The following is a 15,263-nucleotide window of genomic DNA, read 5'->3' on the forward strand; positions in this document are numbered from 1 at the left end:
TATTATTCAATATATTTGAAATATGATTTATGGACGGAAATAAATATGAATTAAAGAAGACTTACATGCTTAGATCAACAGCTTAATTTAATTAAGAATATCTGTTTTTGAATTTCTCTTGCTGAGCGGATTTATTGCTATCTGGGGTTGGTTTCTGGCTTTGGTAGGTACCTAGTTACACAGCTATACATGCGCCGTTTTACGAGCTCTCTCGACTCTTTCATATTCTCTATCATGATTCTCGTAATAAAATCTAGACGCGATCAACAAATTGATTTCAAACTTGCGGCTCATCTACTTTCACTAAATCCGCGGCGAAAATTGAGAAAACAATAAAATGGATGAGATTCACCGCAAATCCTAATTTTGATTTACCGGTACCTCGAAAAAAAATTACCTTCTATGATATTTTCCTGTTCAATTCTTTTCTCTCTTTCCTTTTCTTTTGGGTCGCTGTGAGCTTCGAAAAAATAGGAAATTTGAATTCAAAAAGAAAACGAAGCCCGTTTTTGTCTTCGAACAAAGCCAAGTACCCACGAGCGAGTTACCATGCTGCTCTAAGTCGGGCTCGGCGAAGAAAAAAAAAACGATGATGGTGAAAAAAAAGAAAGACCAGTCTTTTGTGGGTAAAAGGGCGAAAAATGCGCCTGCCACGGGGCTCACGGTCCACGGAGCTGGAGGGACCGGGAAAATATGAATCAATCGTCATGGATCACTAGAGATGTGAGTTAAGTTGCTCGATAAGGAGCTACAAGACGAGTGAGTTTCTTAAAACTCGAAAAACTGATTAATTTAAATCCCGTTTTCGAGGAATCTTGTCCAAGTAAAAAAGTATTGCCAAATAGTAGTATCTCGCTGTGAAAGTTGTTTTTTTCGGAACAGACTGACTCTGGAAATCGATAACCATAAAGTCGTTATTCATGAGCGCTTATGATTTTTATACGATGGGAAAATACTTATTGGGGACAATGAAAAGGTGCGAAATGTATCATTTCGTGGATTTTATGGTGTAAAATCGAGATTCTGACGTGCTCAATCCTGAAGACCTGTTTAACCCTCTGCTTATGATTTTTCCCTTATTTGGGACGCTTCTCTTGGTCAAAGAATAATTACCTGTGCGATATCAATGGAAGCATTTTCAGATCTTCTTGGAAAGCGGGAAAACTCTGTTGGCGCAAAATTGCTCAGTTCAAGAAGGTTTCCGTCTTCATAATGCCCCTTCTCTCTTATCTACTGAAAATGCATAATTAGCTCGACCTTGGCATTTTTAATGAGTCAAACAGACGCCACCATAAAAACGAGCTCCGTGGCTGGACTTGGCAAGTGAAAATTATTTTTTCCTTTTGAACTAGTGGCTCGTCAATGTCCAATTTCAGCGACTTTCTGAACCGCCCTCCGGACAGCAGTGAGCTCAGCTCAGCCAACCAGCCCAAGAAAATTTAACAATGGAATTTGAAGTATTTATCAAACTGGAGTAGCAGTCGATCATTGTCGACGACACAAGATAGGGCTAATTGATGGTCATTATTGCTCCTGGATTGCTTCGCAACTTGTGAGTCCCAACCCTCAGCCGAGAACAAGGCCCATAAACAGCAGTCTTCAGCGACTGTTGTGAGAACGCTGGAATGTTACTCAGTAGAATACAATTTGCGAGTCGAGATTAAGAATCACATTTGGTTGGCTTATTATCGGAAAGGGCTTTGGAGCTTTGAGAGGGGATAAAGCTCGAGAACGGCACCTGCAGAAGGTCATGTTGCCAATTAATCTGCTGGAATCCGCTGCTGAGTTTGATACATTTCGACAAGCGAGGGACAGGCGAACCGCACTTCCAATAATCAGCATTCGACGAGTATCAGATCCACATTGCAATTGATCATATTGCAAACGGCAGAGAGTCGCATTAAATGCATTCTATTTTCACCAAGTTTCGGAGAAAAACCGCCAAGCTAGCTCCAAAGACAAAGGTAAGCGACATCTATGTAAGAGTCAGATCAAAGAGTAAGAGTAAGATTACTGTCTTTGAATTCGCACTCTGCAGTCAAGATAATTTCTTCACAGAGGTATTAAGACGCATTAATGCAGCAAGATTGCTTAAAATACAGCTCTTGAGGAAAGCGCGAAAACGGTCTCAAGGGGCTTGTTCACCTGCTCCGGGTAATCCTAACAGTAGTCATTAGATATAGTCTAATATGGATGTATAGAATATGTTCTCCTGTGACTGTTTACACCTACAGATGGCAGTGACGGCTTAATTTAACGCATTTGTGAGCACCACATGCAGAGAGGAGGAGCATTATAAATTCAGTTTTTGCGTTTTGCAGCTCAACGCACTGTCCTCTTCCCACAGACACTTTTCAAACATATACTGAAACAGAGAAAGCATCAAAACGAATCATGACCTTCATTTTCAATAAATTGCCACGTCAGTTTTTACAGAACAAAAATTCTGACAAGATTCGGTTTCATTTCCTTTTGCCTATTTTGAAACCGAGCAGAAGAAACGCTCCATGCGAAGACCTCTATACGATCCGATTCTAGGGGCTGAAAACGGATAATTTTCAGTATAATTTATACACCATAATTTATGCTTAACTAAGTCATCAAAAATTTCTCAGCTTCATCAAGAACAAAATGTATCAGCAAAAAGATAGAAGGGGGTCAGATCCTGTAAGTAATATAGCACACCTATTTTTTATCGTTTTCAATCGCCATATGTTGATTTTTATCTCAGATTTGAAAGAACAATATATTTCTTGAACTCGAGTTCATTCTTATTCTAACAAAAATTTTATGTATTAGGTTTACTGCCTAGAATTATTTAAAATAATTTATTTTTCTAACGCAACAAGCAAGGCTTTGGCAATCTCAATCGGACATTCACTGGCCCGAAATTTGGACCCTTAAATTTTTTTCGACAGATTTTAGTGCTCGAACTCGCCAGAAATTCAGGAATTCGGGCAAAAAAGATACGTTTCTAACGCCAATAATTGAAATGAAATCATCTGATTCAATTCTTTTATATGGGAAATGCTAATTTTTGACTCTTGAGACAGTTAGGGTTATTTACAGATATGAACTTACATGGTTCATTAATTATATACTCGCAGGCTAAAAATACGATTCTAATGAACAACTCAATAGTCTTTGGGTTCGAAAATATAAAAGAAGAAATATAAAGACTTCAATTAGCAGCAGCAAAGAATTAAAAAGGATGTTTTTTAAAGAGCAGAGCATTTTATTAATGGCAAAGTGACAGATTTATCATGGATTATTCTTCGAGCCTGTCAGATTTCTCGTATTCCTTTGAATAATTTCAGTAATGTTGCTGTTGTACAGTTAAATTTCATTAAATGTAGTTTTGGACTCGACATGTACAAATATGTATGAGCACTTGAGTTGCTCGTCGGAGCATAATTAAGGGAATAGAAAAAGAATCACATATTGGTTTCTTTGGCTTAGCGGCGGTTATCGGCAGTATGCGATTATTCGCCAGCGAATATCCTAAGTCTTTCGATTGAGTCCGGTCTCGCTGCTCACAAAGAGGAGTAGTAGTTTTTTAATTGGAATTGAACTGCCACCGCATCTCAAACTAAAAAAGACGGACTTTGAAAGCGAATCTCGGCAAATATACTGTTTTGAAAATCGAGCAAGAGAATCATGGCAATGCATTTGCGGAGATTTTCGCAGCTAAACAAGTCCAACTTGTCTGATCCAAGGGAAGAGAGTTGTTTATTTAACAAAGTCATTTTCTTAAATTACTTCGACGATCCTCCGAAATCTAATAAAGTTAGTCGCGGGAAGGCGCCGATATAAGTTTAACAATAAAAAAAACTCTTGAAGGGATTACATGACATATTCAAAGAAGAATTCTGTGAGTTCAAAAAATTTATTTTACCTTTGATGAATATTTATTGAGGATGTTTTTTAATGATTTTGTGGAATTTAATTAACCAAAATATGTTTTTGCGCAGCCCAAAGAGGTTGGTCTTCTCGGGGGACTGACTATCACAGCCCAGTTAGCTGGTTATCAATCTCAGACAAGGATTTGAATACAGTCCGGGTAACACGGACTTGATTACTTTTTCCTCAATACTGTAAGTTTTAAATTACAGCCGCAGAGTAGCAATAGGCATAAGTTGCAGAGCTTCGAGTATGACAATGATCGGAGCTCTTGCAAATCGAAAGAGATCTAATTCTTGCAGAAATAGTAGAAGGCAAAAGTCAGTGAGTTAAATTGGACAGACTTCCCCAAATCTGCCAAATCTTGCTAGCGTAATTGAATCAACTCTCAATCAAATATTCAACCTCTTTAGATGTTGTTACGACTTGTTGACTATATTTTAGCTCGTTCTTCAGAATCGAGCGGCCAACTACGAGAGAAACAATAATGGTAAGTTTGTGCTATCTCAGTCGTGGAGTACGATAAGTATGCTTGACGGTAACTTATCAATAGTTTCTTGCGGCGGGGGTGAAGCTGTATCGTTTAAGAATTAATGCGCGATAAATATTTAAGTCGGGTTACTTTTCACCAGTATGCGGGTGCTCGAAATAAGCCACAGTAGGACACAGTTACAAACATGTTTGTTTTTAAGCTAAGAGAAAACTTCAAACGAATCGAATCCGAGAGAACGAGTTTTGATAGTTGGGGTTCCTCACGCTAACAATAGTTAATTTGATCAGTTCTTTTTTGTAATGGAACAAACTCATGCGGGTGTAATTATTCAAAGCTAAATCAAGGCCGTTCCAGACCCTGAAAGACAGCTTATGACTGAGAGGGTTCAGATTATTCTGACAGAGCAGATTTTCTTCGAGCAGAAAATCGATGTATCTACCGAAAAGATATACAACAAGAACGTTTAATGTTACAGTCATTATCGAGAGAACAGTCAAGCAGCTTTCAAAAATGTGGCTATTCAAAATGAGAGTGCAAAATGACCAACTAGGTGGCATGGGTTTAAGCACAATTGCCGTATTTTTTGTCGTTTTTCTAAAAACTTCTTAGTCGATTTAAATCGTGTTTGAAGTAAACCCTCAAGTGAATTCAGATCTTATACTTAGTCCAAGTAAAGTTCACGCGACTTTGAATTTCTATTAATTTTGAATGCACTCGATGAACTGATCAAACAGTCCTATTCAAACTCGGTCCGGCCGGAAAAGTGTTAACTAATTGAGACGCTCTGAATCGTATTTACAAATAAATTAGAAGTTAAATTTCGTGAGGACCTTTGATAGCCGACATCATGCGCGCACTCAGTACCAAAGGACGGTTTCTAGTCCGCGCAGGTGCTATCTCACTTTTTCATTCTGTTTTTTTATCTATGTGTAGTTGTCCCGGGGAATATGACAAGAAGCTCACGTCTGGTACAGTTATAAATTGAAAAATCAAATTTTTATTGTTTCATAGCGTCGCTGACATCTAAAAAGCTTCTCAAGCTGACAATGCCAAATCCATCAGATTTACGCCAGTCACGGATTCATAAATTGCCGCTAGTGGCGGTTTTTTACTTCAGTCTTGAATCTTCTTAGATATTACTCGCCGCATTCATGATACTCTTCTTCGTCTCTAGCATGTCTTTAGTCTGGACTTTCTCGGTAACAATATTTTTCGCTCTTTGATTATAAAAACTTTCTTTTTTCAGGTTATTGTTCCATATTTGCGTGGCATACAGTACGAAGAGAAAACGTGTCGTCTTTTCGGCGTTCAAGGTAAAGCCAAAAATCACGTCACTGAATTTGATTTTGAAAGGAGTTCCCGAATCTTGCTGGAGTCACGACTTTTTTCAGCAGCTCGAATTTGAATCAAGCACAAAGGTACCCTCACAGTAACTGATAATCAGCGGACAGTTTGGTTCTGTAAGAAGAACTCGAAAGATCGGCGAATAGAACGTTTTTCATTCAACTGACTTAGAAGTTGTTTCCTTCCAAGTTGTTTCAGAGAAGTTGCGCTGAAAGCGAATGCAATCAGATGCTGGAAGACAAGAGTTGTGTTCAATTCTATGTTCAAGACGAGAAAAAGAACAGCTCCACTTTCATTCTACACAGAGACGAAGTGGACATCTCAGGACTCTGCCAGTCGCAGATGCATTGCTCGGGTAAAACAAGTAAAATGTTCAATTCTCAAGTGCGCTTCTAGTTCGACCCAAGCGCGTCCAAGTGCAGTCATTCTCCGCTAAGCCGAAAGTTCCTGGAAGCTGTCTTCGCCCTGTTGACTGCGAGTCCATAGTCAAAGGCGCCCGAGATATCTTTACTGGAGAAGAAGGGCTCAAACTCGGCATGAGAACGTAAATAATCAAGCATTACTTCATGAAAACAGGCTCTTTAGGCAATGTTGGATTAACAATTCGAACCAAACAGCGGCAAATTACGAGACTCTTCAAGTGACGGGAGCAATGGCTAGAAAATCACTTGGAACATTCTTCGGAGGAAAAGTCTTTCACGCGGTATCAAATCTTCGAATAATAATTTACTCATTTTGAGGGGTAGGTCTTTTGGCCCTTGCTTGGCTTCATGTCTTCGATCTTCTGCTGTACCACTTTCTGGTACAAAAACAGAAATCACGTGCTAAAGTTCACGCAGTCTGGCTAGAATCGCAGCGTATTCAATGAATGTGCAATATTTATATCACTGCCATCAAATAAATTTTGAATAATCACATAACAAAAGAATTTCTCCAGTGTTATTGGAATTCCTCACTTTCGATCATGATTCATGAAGGGGCGCTGAGGCCTTGGTCGAGGCGAAAGTCGACTGCGGAAATCAACTTGTTTTTTCTCGAAAAAGAGGAAAACACCAACAATATTTTTGATTTTTTTTTGATTTTCTCGAAAAAAATGGAGAGACGAATGCTGAAGAACCTCGTGACCTTGGACGATAAGAGCGTCTGTAGCCAGACGCTCCAAGAGATTCATGATGCTGTATTTGTGGTAAGTTCAGTCAATCATTTTAAAAACAATCTAAAAAAAGACAAATTTTTAATGCACAATTTTTAGCAGCCGTCGCGACGAGCCGCCGCTGCCAAAGCTCAAACGGCCTTCGCCTGCCAAAAAAGTGGTAGAAAAAGGAAGGCGACGGAAAAACGACCTGAGCTTGATGAAAACGATAACCGAAGTAATTAGCAGGGCTAAGATCTCATTTTAAAATTGAACATTCTAGCCGAAGTCAAAGCCGTTCCAGTTAAGCCGCGACGTCGACTTCGCGACTGGATCAAAAAAAATGACGCAGAATTCGAACAATTCTTGGAGGGGCTAGAAGTAAAACCCTTCCCAACAGAAGAGGAATTTTACAAAAGCAAAGGTTAACAAAATTATAAATTTAAAAAAATATAATGACTTATTTCAGATTCCGGCGCGATCGTCAAAGCAGCAGTGAAAGGTGTCAAGAAGGACTTTCCAGAATTTTTTTGAATAAACTATTTCAAAATATACATAGTCTGAATCTATAGCTTATTGTTGGCAATATCAGAAATCATATATTTACAGGAATCAGAGTCTGTGCTTCTGTGATTATCGAACTTGCAGTTGTCTTTGTCTAAATCCTTGCAATGTCTTCTATGTCTCCAAAGAAATCGAGACTTTTTTCGTGGAGATCTAGCCGTGTAGGATCTTGATTTATAAAGTCTCGAATGCGCTTCGATGTTTCTGAAGGGTTCACCATGTGCGAAAGATGATTGCCTTCTATTATGTGGTGCTAAATTCTATTTTAATTCGATTTCAAGATGTTTTTACCTCGTATCTTGCAGAATACTTCACAAGTCTATCGAAGTAGAGCTGTTGCTTTTCATGGTTGAAATACTTTCTTTGGTTTGATTTGGGATCGAATATTTCCTCGCTCGCTTCAAGATATTGAAGTGGTGCTCGGAAGTCCCGGGCTAAATTATAGCTCTAAATTTTGGTTCATAATTATCGTTAGTCAGTGTTCGAAAAAATGGTGAGGACTCAAGTGAGCGCGATCAGAGGCCTCCGAACGTAAGTGAGAGAGAACGAGTGACTTTTTTCTTCGAAACTTGAGTCAGGTTTTGAAGAGCATCAATAGCTTTTCGATTAGTTTTGAACAAAATACAATTGAAAAGCACCCCAGCTGGAGATCAAGCCATCTGACCCAGCAATCGAGTTTATGTCATGTGACCTCATATAACCCTATTTTCCGCTTGGCGGCCAGCCTTGGCCTCCCTTTGTGGCGATTGGCCGATTTTCGAGTCAATAAAGGAAGCCAGAAATACGACGTTTCGGCCACTTCTCGACAAAAAAAAAAGAGAAAAACTAACCGGAGACCAACAAATTTCGAATCGACAAAAAAATGGATTTTTGGATATTCTTAGCTTTCATAGCTTCAGTTTCTGCTAGTGGCGGCAGTTGCTGTGAAGATCCCAACCCGCCTTACATGGACAAAAAGAAAGATATTCTTACCCGCGTAGAATCCCTTGCCAAGGAAGATCTTCCAGGATTTGAAGTATGCTTTAGCAACATGCTCGAGACCAAAATTGAAGAAGACGAGAAATACCGAAACTTCCTCATTGAAAACGAAGATTGGTACCAGCTCGATTACGAGGAAGAGCATAACAATTTCATAATGACGGACGAGCGAAAAAATGAAATGAAAGAAACCTGCCTGGAAATGCTTTATGCATTGAAGGACCTTGCCTGTTTTCAATCCCAGCATGGCCCAGTAGATTGGGACTCACTTTGAATTTGAAAGAATAAACTTCGAAATTGACAATTCTTAAAAATTCCTTTTTTGAAAGACCTTATCGGCCTAAAGGGTGCTCTTGGCTAAACAACCTGAGTCGGGGTCTAAAGCGTCTAAAAATTCGCGTTGCAAAATAAGCATTTTCAACTCTTTGTGGCTTCGTTAGAAAAACTCGCTCACCGCTCGTACTCACCATTTTTTCGAAATTCACAAGAATTTTCAATTTCCGTCGAGAACCTATCCTGGTCGAACGTTAACCCCCAACTGCTTGTTCCCCACTGACGCATAAAGGGGTGAACTTTCGATTTGAAGTTTCCGTCTTCTAGCTCGGTCATTTGCCCTTGCATCCATTTTTCTGCGATTCTGGGATCTTTGAACCAGCCACTTGGAGTATTCATGATGGCATGTTTGTACTCGTCCCATGTTTTTCCGCTCGGAGTCCGGCCCGGATTAGAAGAGTCAGCTTTCCATCGGTCTGCTCGGTTCTCCCAGGACATGAGTGAGTACATCGGAGTTACAATAGGTTTGATCGTTTGCACGCCTTTGAAATCAATCAAAGTGAGAGAGTCTACTCTTTCCGGGAAGAGACACGCAAATGGAGAAGCAATAAACGTTCCCATGCTATGAGCAACACAGTGGAAACTGTCCCAGCCTGAGAATATGAGTTAATTACGCGGCTTTATCTTTCAGAGTCTTCGATTATTAACTCTTCCTAATGCATCTGCCACGTATCTTATTGAATATCCGAATAAATCATGAGTTGGAGCATAATAATTGTCCGGAAAATTTGAGTCGCCATGTCCAGGAAAATCATAGCCCACTATCGACCAATTCTTCGGAAGTAGATCTGCTGTCCAGTCCCAACAGTGGACGTGATCGGAATTGCCGTGTAGAAGAAGAACCCGTTTAGCGCCTTATGATTTTGATTTTAAGAAGATGAGAGTCTATCTAACCTGTTTCTTGGTAGTGTTGCGACCAGTTTTTGGCGTGTATCCTGCCCCATGGTACTTTTATTTTAAAGTTTCTCATCTCTTCTTATAAAAAAAAACGCAAAACTGAGAAAGACTGTTTGCAATTCTTTTCTTTTATTTATTTTATCTGCGTCATTGCAAGTTCTTCAGTGAAAATCGACACGCTGTATTCAGAAACAATTATAAGGAATATATTGTGAGTAAAGTCGGATTAGAAAAGCTGATTATGATTCTTGTCAAAAATCCCAGCGCCAGCACTTGGTACTGAAGCAAAGATGGCTTCTGGAAGTCTTGATGATCGATCGGCAGTTTTACTGTAGAAGTTTTTCTTGACTTTTTCCATAAATTCATCAACATTGTCAGCATCGACAAGAGATACGCAGCATCCTCCCCAGCCAGCACCTGTCAAACGGGATCTGAAATCTCATCATATTCTTTCTGTTCGTCTCAATTATAACTTGCCCATAAGCTCCTCCTTCTCGACAAACGTTCGTGAGCTCATCAAGCTCCACTGAGGAGCACTCGTATCCTTTCGAGCAGCTCCAGTGGGAGCCATCCATCAGAATTCCTAATTTCTCCAAAGTATTATTTCCGCCGGTCGAACAGATATTTTCGAACTAAAGTCAAATTAGCGAACTATCTATTGAAGCGCTAAAATAATTACTTGAACGACCCGAAGCGCTTCTAAGTAAACGTGATCGGCCCTTTTGAAAACATTGAATTCTTGAACTTGTTGAGTATTAGGTGAAAGAATTTTTGTCGCAAATTCTTCTTCCGAAATATCTAAAAGTTCCAAAACTTGAGCGCGGCTCAGGATATCGTTGGGCTTTCTGCTCCCTTTTTATAGTTGAAAATGAAATAGAATCCTTTCTATTTACTCTTTCTGACTATTTCCTTTCGGACAAGCAAAAGCAAAGTCCAGCTGATGAACCATTTGTTCCAGAGTGCCATTGTACATATTTTGTATCTCCTTTAGCTTTGGAATGTTATCCAAATCAAGTTTTCCCGTTTTGTACTTTTGAAGAGCGAGAGCTGCGATTCTGCACTCAACCACTCGGCGATTGAAGTCGTTAGACAGCGCTTTTTCCTTCTTTGTGCAACTGTGCGCAATCACGAAGGCTGCCTTTTCTGGAAGTTGAACTTTAGTAGCGGCGAGAGGATTGAAGTCGATACGCTTCGCTTCTCCAGATTCTGCCAGCAAACAAATAGACTTAGTTAAGATTGGAAAATATTTAATACAAAAAAATCCGTAGCTGAAAAGCGGCCAACCATTCCTGATCCATTCCGCCGCCCTGGGTTCCAATGTGCCGCTCTGCTCGTGCACAAGCATTCGCCAATTCGGTTCGCGTTGTTTTTGCGACGAGTCCTTCTGACTGAAGAAAGCAGAGTGCAGAGCAGACAACCAAAGCAGAGCTAGAGGAGAGACCAGATCCCATTGGTATGTTTCCGGAAACGTAGAGATTCAAACCGCGAGAAAGTGGGCGCGAGAAGAGTTCCTCGATCGCTTTTGCGCCGCAGAAAACGTAGTTGAACCAGTTGATATCGCTAAGGTTAATATCCAGTTGATTGATGCTCGTCGAAGCAGAAGGAAACGACTCTTTTTCGGAAATGATTTCCAGTTTACCTAAAACGACTATAAGAAGGATATCCGTATTAATGAAAAACTAACCAGAGTCATTAAAGCCGGCTGCAATAAATATTTTTTGCTCGACAGCCATTGGAAGTACAGAATAGCCACAATAATCAATATGCTCGCCAATCAAGTTAACCCTTTTTCTTGGTTTTCTTCTTGTAAAACGTTCAAATAGCTGATCTCTAGTGTAAAGAATAACTTTTGTAATAACACTCATGATGAATACTAAGGCTGTTAATACTTTAAGAAGTTCAAACCGCGTCCCTTCCTGGAGCCGTCGCATAGAAGTCCGCTTCTTTGCCAAAAGCCTTTTGAAAACTAGCAAGCAGGTTGTCCATCTTAGTTTCTCTTTCTTCTGAGACTATTTTTCTTTGTTCGATGCGGGGGCTAGGCGAGATGCCGGATATTGTGGTTTGAGGGTCTGAGCTTGTTCGTGTTTTCCAGTTTGGGTCAATTAAATGCCCGGTCGAGTTACGAGCTGAGCTGGAAGACGGTAAACTGCGTAAACAAGTGAACTGTGACCTGCAGGCGGATCCGCGACGCACAATATGAATTCTAGAAGTATTTTTACACTTACACCGGTCGGTGCTCACAGCCATGTAGGCGTCTCAGCGCCAAATTTGAAAGTTGAAGCTTTTGTCAAATTTAAACTTGCGCCCGTCTTTAGGTGCGAGGATGAGTCGTTGGGGATCAGGGGTAGTTTCGGATAGACCATCTGCTATTCTTTTCTAGACTGTATAATGCCAGCAGAAGTTTTTTGCTTTGAGTCATATATATAATAGTGGGCGTCCGTGGGTCCTCGCCTCCGTGTGTCCATCGTAGAAGAAGAAAAAAGGAAAAACAAGTCGTTTGGGCTCTCAAAGCAAATCCACTGCACCAGCACAAGAGCATGGACTTACTGGGCTCCATCATCGGAAAGATGGACTCAGGTCCACCTCGGCCGAAGCCAACAGCTGCTCAACTTCGAGCGCGGAAAATGGTAAGATCTATCCTTTTGATGAAATATTTTTAATATAGTATTAACTGCTCGTGATAACTACTACGTAAATAGCAAGCTCTTGGCTTCGAACTATTTTTAAGCAAGAGGCACAACAAAAAGAGGAGGAAAAGCGCCGCGAACACTACTCAAACAAGATCAGGCGCAAAATGGAGACCATCAGAAAGTACGTGGACGAGGAGCAAAAACGACTAGCGGAAAGCGAGGACCCCGAGGTTTGTGAGCGCATCGAACCGCTGATCAAGTACAACTTTCATCCTATGGATGCAGTGTGGCGCAAGATTGTCGCAGACATTGCAGAGGAATTCGACCTCGTTGCTGTCGCTCTGGGTCCACGAGATGCAAGGAACTGGTGAGACAGAGAGCTGATTCTATCGGAATTATAAATCGATTGTTTGTCAACAAGGTCTAGCGATAAGAAAAAATAGAGCTGCTATCGTTTGACCCAGAGAAAGATACAACTGTATCTGCAACAGACATCCCACAAACGTTGAGCTACGAGACATGAAAGGAATAGCCGCCAACTGTCAACAGCCAGCTGACAACAAGAAGGCTAATTCAGAGTCCATATCTCTTAGTCAAGAAATCAGCTTGTATGCTCAAGAAGCAAGTATTTATATATTGTGATTATGATTGAAGTTACTCCTAGCGCGAAAAAGACGCAGCTATCGAGAATTCGGAGGAGCCTCCAGGTTGGTCTTCATCGTCGGAGAGCTCTCAAAGTCAAAGTAGCTCGGGAAGTCATTTTTCAAGCAGTGGCTTACAAAGTTCAAGTCGATCCTCTCAGTCAACGCAAGAGCTTCCAGATCAAGAGAGTAGCCCAAGGAAAATTGGGCACACGGCGAAATCGCGAATCAAACCTGGTGCAAAATTCTCATCTTATTCGGCTAAAATCTCAAACATTGTTGGAAGGGATCTGGAGGCAAAGAAGATTGCCTCCGAAGGGAGGTCTTTTGGTCTCGTCTCAGGTAAGTTTCAACTTTCTGCTCCAAAAGAATTCAAACTGTGCGAGCCACACAGCCGACATTTATTGCAATTTAGCCTCATTGAAACGCGACCACCGCACGATCGAGGAAACCCAACGCGAAATGATGCGGATCAAGAAGTCTAAAAACTAAAGGGAAAAAACTGAAAACAACAAGAAAATTTTCACTCGCGCTCGGAGTATGATATACGCCTTTTTTCATTTTACTGTATCTATCACGTGCTTTTCTAATAAATTCATTCTGTTCACCCATTCAATTCTATATCGAGATGTTCTAAATGACGCAAATCGGATTGTCAAAAGATTTGGCCAGATTTCGAAAGTAGCTGTGTCGTCGATGATATCCTCTTGTTGTATTGTGTTGAGGGCGCATCCCCGCGGCGTTCTATTTTTTGGCATCAGAAAAAAGCTAGTTGCACTCTTTTCGAAAGGAAACTTTCGCCAGCTCAATCCATTTTTTCGCCGGCCTTTATTCAGATAAACGAATCCGTAATTTACACAGTACAGTTTGATGGGGCTTATCAAGGTATTCTGGGCTTGGCAGCCTGCGTAGAAAACCTGACTAAGGATTTGAAAGAGGACAGTTAGATTATGATGGTAATTTAAGCAAAGCTACTTTGCGACTTTTTTTCTTTTGAAAAAGCCATTACGCGGCTTTATATTTTAGATTTGAAAAATCCTGACTCAGGTTTTCTGCACAGTTTGCTTAGCCCAGCGTTCTTTATTCGATTAATATGCCAGAACATCTTTAAAACAATCCTTAATTCGCTGTGTTAGAAACAATTTTCATAAAAAATTGAATTTATCAGAACTATGAATTTCAAATTATTTATTGGCCGAAAAGTAATTTTTATTGAGGTTTATTGATAAATAGCGTATAATTGCGCGTTAATTATTTTTCGGGAGATAGTTTTTGTGAGTAGTTTCTCTGCAGTGAGATTGTAATTGAAGCCGAAAGGGGTTTTGGTCTTCAAAAGCGGGGGATTTCGCCGCAGAGCCGATTCCATTTTCGGCCAATGAACGGCGCGAAAGAAAACGAAAAACGTCAATTCGCACCGCGCCGTAGTAGAAAAAAAAGGATAATCTAGAAACAAATCTCTACCAATCAAGCACGCCGGATCTGTAGAGAGAATTCGATCAAGAAGAAAGAACCAGAAGAGTGAAACTGTTCACGAATCCCAATTCCTTCAGTTTTTATTTATAATACTTTTAGCTTTTTTGCAGTTGATTTATTCGATTTTTATTCTCCTATTTGAATGCTGGATGTTTGCTTTAGGTCATTTTAGGCAATTTAAAGGAATCTGGAAGAGAAATAATGCCCCGAAGATGAAATTCTTTTGGTTTATTTTTGGTGGCAATTAAAAATAATGCGCCGATTTAACTTAAAATTTCGGCCGGAGTTCAGTCTGTTATTCAGTAATTGAGCAGCGTTTATTTAGGAAAGCGCAGAGAACTAAGCTGGTATTGGATCGCTGCGGAATTTAACATTTGTTCGCAGTTGGAAAATAGGTCACAAAACTCTCTTTTCCAGCTTTCTGTTTGTTTTCACTATGATGAAATATTAACTTTTCAACTTCGTACTTGACTAGCTAGAAACGCCAGAAGGAGTTCCTTTCTCACAGTACTTACGTACGCCGCCGTCAAAAGAGAGAAATATGCAACAAATTTCCTTTGAAACAAGCTTTCTACTATAAACAAGTAAATGCCATATGTATAAGTTTTAACTTTGAAGCATTGAAATTGAAAAGATCGAAGAAGAAATTTCGCGTTTTGAAAAAAAGTTAACTTTTCGGACGACATTCGCGTTTTCGTTTTGTTGTTTTCTCCTCAAATACCACTATTACTGTGAGCAAGAATTGAATGATTGTGACAATCGTCAGAGGATTTATCTGAGTCGTAATTGTCACCAATAACGAGATTAACGTTACGATTATCCATTAATTCTCAAGTCCTTTCGGGGAACGTAAAAACGCCACATGATTGTTGTGCTCA

At 40.1% G+C, this 15,263-nt stretch overlaps 4 protein-coding genes across 5 annotated transcripts; 3 read left to right on the forward strand and 1 right to left on the reverse strand.

Annotated features, from left to right (window-relative positions):
- The first annotated feature begins 5,410 nt into the window (after positions 1-5,410).
- Positions 5,411-6,133, forward strand: LOC145709210 (uncharacterized). Its single transcript, XM_081786891.1, has 4 exons — positions 5,411-5,592; positions 5,640-5,706; positions 5,747-5,811; positions 5,936-6,133. The coding sequence occupies exons 1-4, from the start codon at positions 5,545-5,547 to the stop codon at positions 6,131-6,133; spliced, it is 378 nt and encodes a 125-aa protein (XP_081643017.1). The 5' UTR covers positions 5,411-5,544.
- Positions 6,134-6,749: 616 nt separating this feature from the next.
- LOC145709709 (uncharacterized) lies at positions 6,750-7,440 on the forward strand. Of its 2 annotated transcripts, none has more exons than XM_081787411.1 (4): positions 6,750-6,923; positions 6,993-7,107; positions 7,153-7,293; positions 7,339-7,440. In XM_081787411.1, the coding sequence occupies exons 1-4, from the start codon at positions 6,831-6,833 to the stop codon at positions 7,401-7,403; spliced, it is 414 nt and encodes a 137-aa protein (XP_081643537.1). In that variant the 5' UTR covers positions 6,750-6,830; the 3' UTR covers positions 7,404-7,440. The 2 variants fall into 2 exon arrangements, with proteins under 2 accessions (XP_081643537.1, XP_081643536.1); XM_081787410.1 differs by having other exon boundaries at positions 6,754-6,923; positions 6,990-7,107.
- A 2,349-nt stretch (positions 7,441-9,789) lies between these two features.
- LOC145706656 (N-acetylgalactosamine kinase-like) lies at positions 9,790-11,864 on the reverse strand. Its single transcript, XM_081784082.1, has 7 exons — positions 11,564-11,864; positions 11,326-11,436; positions 10,922-11,280; positions 10,564-10,866; positions 10,321-10,482; positions 10,119-10,273; positions 9,790-10,072 (listed from the first exon to the last, which is right to left on the reverse strand). The coding sequence occupies exons 1-7, from the start codon at positions 11,625-11,627 to the stop codon at positions 9,868-9,870; spliced, it is 1,359 nt and encodes a 452-aa protein (XP_081640208.1). The 5' UTR covers positions 11,628-11,864; the 3' UTR covers positions 9,790-9,867.
- Positions 11,865-12,085: 221 nt separating this feature from the next.
- LOC145706655 (uncharacterized) lies at positions 12,086-12,891 on the forward strand. The gene is made up of 2 exons (XM_081784081.1): positions 12,086-12,268; positions 12,370-12,891. The coding sequence occupies exons 1-2, from the start codon at positions 12,179-12,181 to the stop codon at positions 12,640-12,642; spliced, it is 363 nt and encodes a 120-aa protein (XP_081640207.1). The 5' UTR covers positions 12,086-12,178; the 3' UTR covers positions 12,643-12,891.
- The last annotated feature ends 2,372 nt before the right edge of the window (positions 12,892-15,263 follow it).

Source organism: Oikopleura dioica, chromosome XSR, assembly GCF_907165135.1.
Source record: "Oikopleura dioica chromosome XSR, OKI2018_I68_1.0, whole genome shotgun sequence".
Lineage (NCBI taxonomy): Eukaryota > Metazoa > Chordata > Appendicularia > Copelata > Oikopleuridae > Oikopleura > Oikopleura dioica.

What these genes read in the sequence shown, in the direction of transcription:
- LOC145709210 (XM_081786891.1), top strand. Translation starts at nt 5,545, where the DNA reads ATGATACTCTTCTTCGTCTCTAGCATGTCTTTAGTCTGGACTTTCTCG. An exon ending in CTTTAGTCTGGACTTTCTCG is followed by an intron (nt 5,593 to 5,639) that starts GTAACAATATTT and finishes TTCTTTTTTCAG; the next exon opens with GTTATTGTTCCATATTTGCG. An exon ending in TCGTCTTTTCGGCGTTCAAG is followed by an intron (nt 5,707 to 5,746) that starts GTAAAGCCAAAA and finishes TGATTTTGAAAG; the next exon opens with GAGTTCCCGAATCTTGCTGG.
- LOC145709709 (XM_081787410.1), top strand. Translation starts at nt 6,831, where the DNA reads ATGGAGAGACGAATGCTGAAGAACCTCGTGACCTTGGACGATAAGAGC. An exon ending in TTCATGATGCTGTATTTGTG is followed by an intron (nt 6,924 to 6,989) that starts GTAAGTTCAGTC and finishes CACAATTTTTAG; the next exon opens with CAGCCGTCGCGACGAGCCGC. An exon ending in GGAATTTTACAAAAGCAAAG is followed by an intron (nt 7,294 to 7,338) that starts GTTAACAAAATT and finishes GACTTATTTCAG; the next exon opens with ATTCCGGCGCGATCGTCAAA.
- LOC145706656 (XM_081784082.1), bottom strand. Translation starts at nt 11,627, where the DNA reads ATGGACAACCTGCTTGCTAGTTTTCAAAAGGCTTTTGGCAAAGAAGCG. An exon ending in AGCGGACTTCTATGCGACGG is followed by an intron (nt 11,437 to 11,563) that starts CTCCAGGAAGGG and finishes CAAGAAGAAAAC; the next exon opens with CAAGAAAAAGGGTTAACTTG. An exon ending in ATCAGCTGGACTTTGCTTTT is followed by an intron (nt 10,483 to 10,563) that starts GCTTGTCCGAAA and finishes GGGAGCAGAAAG; the next exon opens with CCCAACGATATCCTGAGCCG.
- LOC145706655 (XM_081784081.1), top strand. Translation starts at nt 12,179, where the DNA reads ATGGACTTACTGGGCTCCATCATCGGAAAGATGGACTCAGGTCCACCT. An exon ending in AACTTCGAGCGCGGAAAATG is followed by an intron (nt 12,269 to 12,369) that starts GTAAGATCTATC and finishes ACTATTTTTAAG; the next exon opens with CAAGAGGCACAACAAAAAGA.